This window comes from Nyctibius grandis, chromosome 8 (assembly GCF_013368605.1).
Source record: "Nyctibius grandis isolate bNycGra1 chromosome 8, bNycGra1.pri, whole genome shotgun sequence".
NCBI classification, from domain to species: domain Eukaryota; kingdom Metazoa; phylum Chordata; class Aves; order Nyctibiiformes; family Nyctibiidae; genus Nyctibius; species Nyctibius grandis.
The window spans coordinates 43,419,851-43,426,361 of NC_090665.1; the positions used below are offsets into that span (position 1 = coordinate 43,419,851).

Genomic DNA, 6,511 nt, shown 5'->3' on the forward strand with positions numbered 1-6,511 from the left:
TTGGGCTTGGCATCATCCGAACATGACTTAAATGTTTCTAGATCTAAGCTGACCAGGGAAAACCTTCACACTTTTTTCCTCCTAGTTACAAGTGCCGTTTTGATGGTATGATGACAAAGTAACTAAATCAGCAAGTCTCAGTACGGCCGTAGGATAACAAATGTTACCTTCAGCAAATAAACCTCAAGTTTCTCAAGCCATGCTGGTACAAAGCAGGGGCAGAGCAGACCACCCAGGTGTACACACTGTCAAAGTTCCACAATTGCTTGTAAGAGAGGTGGCATAATTCTGAATGTGCAAGTTTGGATTACCTTGCAACTGTGATTGTGTGTGTGTGCGTGTGTGTGTGTATTAGAATTGGTCCAAGCACAAACCTCAGTACTGAAGTACTAGACACAAGAGAGCCTTTCATACTTGAAACCATAGGGACAAACTTCCAAAAGGCCAGAAGTTTTTGTCTTCCTTAAAGAAGAGAAGGATCTGAGCAATACACTTAAGAACCTGTGTATTCAAAAATGTAGAAAGGCACAGCAGAGTTGGTCATGTTTGTTGCATCCACAAAAATATAAGTTTATTTGCATATGCAAATACTTATAAGTGAAAACTGTATGCTCACAATTTAAATAACAAGTTCACTTGCCATTTAAAACTGCAGTCTTAATAACTGCAACTGACAGTTTTACTCCCCAAACGTTATAGAACTTGAGGCTTCTTTCTGTTCTTTATGCAACTGTTTTGCCCTGTTTTTCAATTCCTCTGCCTTAGCATCATTTTTCTCAACACCATCTCCCAGTTTGTACATTCGACTGGCATTGGCACAAGCCCATATGTGACCCAGCTCACACCCTTTCAGCGAGTACTTCAAAGCATGGTTCATGTCCTTAGGGACCCCAGGTGCTCCTTGGAGGTATATTACACTGAGGTTGAAGCAGCTAGGAGCAAAATTGCCATCACAGGCTTTTGTGTAATAGTCTCTAGCGACAACAGGATCAGGTTTATCATCGTTTACTCTCCCATCGTGGGCCAACAGCCCAACGCTATGACATGAATTTGCTGACTTCTTCCCACCTTTCTCACATGACTTCATAAAAGAGTTGTAGGCAGCTTTCAAATCTGGGTCGAGTCCACCTGTCAGCCAAGAAACCAAAAGATTACTGGTCAGACACACTAAAACAGATGGGAGCTCTCTACTTTGTGACATGCTTCCCAGTCCTCTTTGGGAAATACAGCATCCCTCACTTCAGATACTACAGACAAAACATAGGACTTGAGAGACACTATCATTGTCTCGGTTATGCAGACAAAAAAAACTCAACCCAAATTCAAAACACTCTTTCCACTACTTCATCTATGGATTTCTTAGTAGCTTACACGAGGCAAAGTATTCTTTTGCCAGTATACCTATAGGTACACTGAGATTGTTACTAGTTTTTAACTACAGTAAAAATACCATCTTCCTTCCTAGTATTGTCATTTGGAAGACGACTCACTAGTTTAACTGCTTCCAATTACCGTATCAGCAGATACATGTTGGGCAGACTTGGGGCCTGCTTATGTGTCTGTAAGCAGCGTTACAGTCTGTCAGTTTATTTCGTCCTTACTTTCTCTAAAAAAGAACAGCGAGACAAGAAGAAATCCAAATTTTAAGAACAGGACACACAGCAACGTTCAGCACTGGATATACTTACCACTTATATACACGTAATTATAAAAAATAATACACGTGGTTAACCTGAGGTGGATTCTTCAGAAGGAAGCAATTTAAGGTTTTCCACCCTTCCCCAGCTTTTACGACGTGACCATAGAAGAGGCAGGACAGGCAGTTTTCAAGGTCAGGAAGAAATGGAGGTGTCCAGCACCTTTGCAAAAGCAGGAGCTGTTTCCCCACAGCCATCAGGCGCCCTCCCCGCCCCGGTGCCCGCACACAGAGGAGTTGGTGCCGCCGGGGACCCACCACAGACCGGCGTCCTCTGTGCTGCGGGTGAAGAGCCCGCGACACCCCCACCACTGTGCCAAGCCACAGCGGCTCCGGCACGAGTGCGGCGGGCACCAGGCAGGAGGGGCTTAGGGGCAACTGAGGGCGTGAGGGCACGAACGGGAGCCCCCGGCGGGGCACTGGGACGGGCCTGCCCACGCCCGGCTCACCTTTGCCGATGGCCTGGTAGGCCCCCAGTTTGTAGCAGCTCTCGCTGTGCCCGTACGCCTCGCAGTTGTCGCGCAGCACCCGCGCCGCCGCCACGAAGTCCTTCTTCACGGCGTCCAGGTAGTCGGCGAGGCGCTGGCAGCCTGCAAGACACCGGTGAGGCAGCTGAGGCTCCCGCCGGCCTCGGGGCGGCGGGCAGGGGGCTACACGGGGGCCGACTTACCGTCCGGGTCCTTCTCCTTGAAGCACTGGTAGCTGTACTCGATGTGCAGGTTCTCCAGGTAGCCCCGCACCTCCTCCGCGTCCTCGAAGTTGATGAGCCCGGCCATGCTGGAGCGACACGGCCGCCCGCGAGCGCCGAGCGATCGATATAGCGCCTTCCGCGAGCGCCGAGCCATCGATGCGGCGCCTTCGGCGAGCGCCGAGCCATCGATGCGGCGCCTTCGGCGAGCGCCGAGCCATCGATGCGGCGCCTTCGGCGAGCGCCGAGCCCGAGGGCCCTCCCCGGTGTCGCGGGGCCGCTGCCGCCGCTGCTGCTCCTCCCTCCCCGGCTCCTCCGCCTTCCCCTCCGACACTGCCACCGGTACCGGCCAGCGCCGCCCCGGCACGGCTCTGAGAGCGCTCGGCGGTGGAAGTCGTGCTCCCCTGCGCTGCCTCATCTCTCCCTCGGGATCACGAGAGACTTGACAGTTCAGAAGTTTTAAGCAATAACACATTTTTAGTATTTTACTTTCAGAGTTTTGCGCCATTAGGATCCATATTTCTGAGGTCTTATTCATGACAATCAAATCCATAAGTCAAGACATGAGTGCACACATTAATACGTACATAGGACCTATGTAGGGCCTAGAAGCCAGGGCTGCTTTACCAATTCCCCAACTTGTTGCCTGCAGGCTTTTGTTTTGGATTAACAGCTAACTAGTTTTCAACTCAGTTTCAGAAGGGAGGAGTTGCTGCTAGTGACTGCTATCAGCAACCGTTCCTTCGTGTGGTACAACACAAGATCATACAGATGCTTTTTGAAGAGACAGGAACCCCACGTCCCAGTGTGTCCCAGCAGACAGTGCCAGGGCTGTTGAAAACACCCAGGGACTGGTAAGCGATTAACACCACACAACAGGCCCTGGGTCTCTAGTTATGGATGAATTTAAGACAGATGTGATATTACAATGCTTATAAAAAATACAGCACACCATCCAATTCCAGTGGTTTTGAGCACAAACAAGAGTTTTCTGAGATGTCTTCATTTAGCCCCCACCCGGGGCTAAACAATAACAGTTTTTCTCTCACCCAATGTCCCTTCCCCAACCAAGGAAGGAAATTGGGAAAACGAGTGAGACTCGTGGGTTAAAATTAAACAGATTTAATAAAATAAAGAAACCAATATAAATGATAACACAAACCACACATTGTCCCCATGAAGCTAAAATCTTGTTTTCAAAATGTATCGACCAAAACCACTGCCATGTCTGTGAGAAGGCAAGTAAGAAGATAGACATAGTTTGGCCCATGCTGACTGCTACGGGAGAATTTCCATGTCAAGTCCTCTGTTCTGAAGAGCGCCTTTGGAAAATGAACTTTTGTACCAGCAATGTTGTTCCTCTGAAAATCCAGCTTTGAAAACTTTCAGTTTGCAGAGTTTCAGTAGAAACTCTTTGAGTTTGTTGGTTTAAATCCCTGAAGAGTCTGTTCTTGCTGGGATTTTGTCTTTGCAGTTTCTGATGCCAATGTTGAGTCAGTGCCAACCCAACCGTACGGCCTCCCCACACTAGAAGCGAAGTGGCGCAGCGAGGCTTCCCTTGCTGCTGCCGCTCTCGAGTACCATCGGGCAGGCCAAGAAGGGGCACTGAGAGCAGGGGATCAGTCTGTCTGAACCCAGACAGGAAAAAGGAAGGGAGTTCCTATCATAAAGGTGGGCGGAATGAGAAAAAGAAGGTAAAGACAAGACATCTGGTGATACTCAGGTTGGAGTGAATGAGTGAATTTGTTAATAGGTATGGAAAGAACAGCCTGGAAGGTCCAAAAGACATTAGGAGGTGGAAGAAACATGTAAAGGACTAGGGATACCTGTACTAGCCTCTCCCTTTACTTATCTATCCATAATTATAGAAATTATTTATCCTAAGCATGTTAGATTTTTAAGTGGTTACATTCAGAACACAAGGACTTTTGATTCTATTCTTGTCAGATCCTGAGCACGTAATTTGTTTTCTCTATGTCAACATCCTGATGGAAAGAATCGGGACTATGACCGACCTTTGTTATGTAGTCCCTAAACAGGCAAAATTGTGTTTGATAATGCCTGTAGAATATTTTGTCATCTTCTAATGACAGAAACATAAATGATTTTAGCAATTATTCCTTAATGTTTATTTATGTGTTTTGCTGGTTTGCAAACAAATATTATTTAAAGCTGCTGTACATAAAATCAGCAATTCCTGAAAAGGTTTCATAGAATCATGGAATGGTTTCGGTTGGAAGGGACCTTAAAGATCATCCAGTTCCAACCTCCTGCCACGGGCAGGGACACCTTCCACTAGACCAGGTTGCTCAAAGCCTCATCCAACCTGGCCTTGAACACTGCCAGGGAGGGGGCAGGCACAGCTTCTCTGGGCACCCTGGGCCAGTGTCTCACCACCCTCACAGGAAAGAATTTCTTCCTAATATCTAATGTAAATCTCCCCTCTTTCAGTTTAAAACCATTCCCCCTCATCCTGTCACTACTTGCCTTTGTGAAAAGCCCCTCTCCCACTTTCCTGTAGCCCCTTCAGGTACTGGAAGGTGCTAGAAGGTCTCCCCGGAGCCTTCTCTTCTCCAGGCTTAACAGCCCCAACTCTCTCAGCCTGTCTCCAGAACAGAGGTGCTCCAGCCCTCTGATCATCTTCGTGACCTCCTCTGGACTCACTCCAACAGCTCCATGTCCTTCTTCTGTTGGGGGCCCCAGAGCTGGATGCAGCACTGCAGGTGCGGTCTCATGAGAGCGGAGTAAAGGGGCAGAATCCCCTCCCTCGACCTGCTGGCCACGCTGCTGGGGATGCAGCCCAGGATACCGTTGGCCTTCTGGGCTGCAAGCGCACATTGCCGGCTCATGGTGAGCTTCTCGTCACCCATCACCCCCAAGTCCTTCTCCTCAGGGCTGATCTCAATCCATTCCCCGCCCAGCCTGTGTTTGTGCTTGGGATTGCCCTGACCCATGTGCAGGACCTTGCACTTGGCCTTGTTGAACTTCATGCGGTTCGCACGGGCCCAGCTCTCAAGCCTGTCAAGGTCCCTCTGGATGGTATCCCTTCCCTCCAGTGTGTCGACCACACTGCACAGCTTGGTGTCGTTGGCAAACTTGCTGAGGGCACACTCAATCCCACTGTCCATGTTGCTGACAAAGATGTTAAACAGGACCAGTCACAATACCGACCCCTGAGGAACGCCACTCGTCACTGGTGTCCACTTGGACATTGAGCCGTTGACCGTAACTCTTTGAGTGCGACCATCCAGCCAATTCCTTATCCACCGAGTTGTCCATCCATCAAGTCTGTGTCTCTCCAATTTAGAGACAAGGATGTCATGCAGGACAGTGTCAAATGCTTTGCACAAGTCCAGGTAGATGACATCAGTTGCTCTTCTCCTATCCACCAGCGCTGTAACCCTGTCGTCGAAGGCCACCAAATTTGTCAGGCACGATTTGCCCTTAGTTAAGCCATGTTGGCTGTTTAACTGTAAACTCCTCATAATTTCATTTTACTTGGACAGGGTAATTTTATAGCTTTTTACTTTCTATCCTGAAACAAAAAATAACTGTATTCTCTTTACCAACAATACATTATAGTATGTTTTTGTTGGGAGACAGGTTTTAATCCCTACTACTGTTATCTGAAACCTGTAATTATTTTGTGTAAAAGCTTAAGGTGAAGCTCCTCTCCAACTCTGAAGCAGGTGGCAAAACCTATTGTACTGGAGATTATCATTATTTCCAGAATAAACTAGTTTGGGCAGGAAACAGATTTAAATTACAGAGGCTAATCTGTGAGCAGCACGCATGAAGCTGACGTTGAATTCCTGGTTGTGAGAAGCCACCAGAGCCAAGGAACTGCCGCAGAACTGCCGCAGCCCTCAGCAGCCTCTGCTCGGACGGGCGCAGCGGTGTCGCTTCACCCTTGCTCCGAGATAAAAGCAGCTCGGCGTCAGGGAAGGTCTCACCCACACCGTGACACGCGAGGCCGATGCGCTTGGCCGCTGCGATGGCACTTCACGCTTTGAACACTTAAGCCGCGATTTCGAGCTTCTCCCTCGCTCGGGCGGCGACGTGCGCCCGGCGCGGCCCCTTTAAGGGAGGCGGGCTTCGCGCTGCTGCCCGGCCGGCTGAGGCACATT

The 6,511-nt window shown here is 49.1% G+C and overlaps 1 protein-coding gene across 1 annotated transcript; it reads right to left on the reverse strand.

Annotated features, from left to right (window-relative positions):
* Positions 1–545: 545 nt before the first annotated feature.
* On the reverse strand, positions 546–2,504 carry COA7 (cytochrome c oxidase assembly factor 7). Its single transcript, XM_068406734.1, has 3 exons — positions 2,367–2,504; positions 2,146–2,286; positions 546–1,128 (listed from the first exon to the last, which is right to left on the reverse strand). The coding sequence occupies exons 1-3, from the start codon at positions 2,470–2,472 to the stop codon at positions 680–682; spliced, it is 696 nt and encodes a 231-aa protein (XP_068262835.1). The 5' UTR covers positions 2,473–2,504; the 3' UTR covers positions 546–679.
* Positions 2,505–6,511: the final 4,007 nt, after the last annotated feature.

Excerpts from the sequence above, each read along its gene's own strand:
- COA7 (XM_068406734.1), bottom strand. The coding sequence starts at position 2,472 with ATGGCCGGGCTCATCAACTTCGAGGACGCGGAGGAGGTGCGGGGCTAC. Across the intron at positions 2,287-2,366 it reads CAAGGAGAAGGACCCGGACG|GCTGCCAGCGCCTCGCCGAC; the intron begins GTAAGTCGGCCC and ends GGTGTCTTGCAG. Across the intron at positions 1,129-2,145 it reads CTACCAGGCCATCGGCAAAG|GTGGACTCGACCCAGATTTG; the intron begins GTGAGCCGGGCG and ends CTTGGCTGACAG.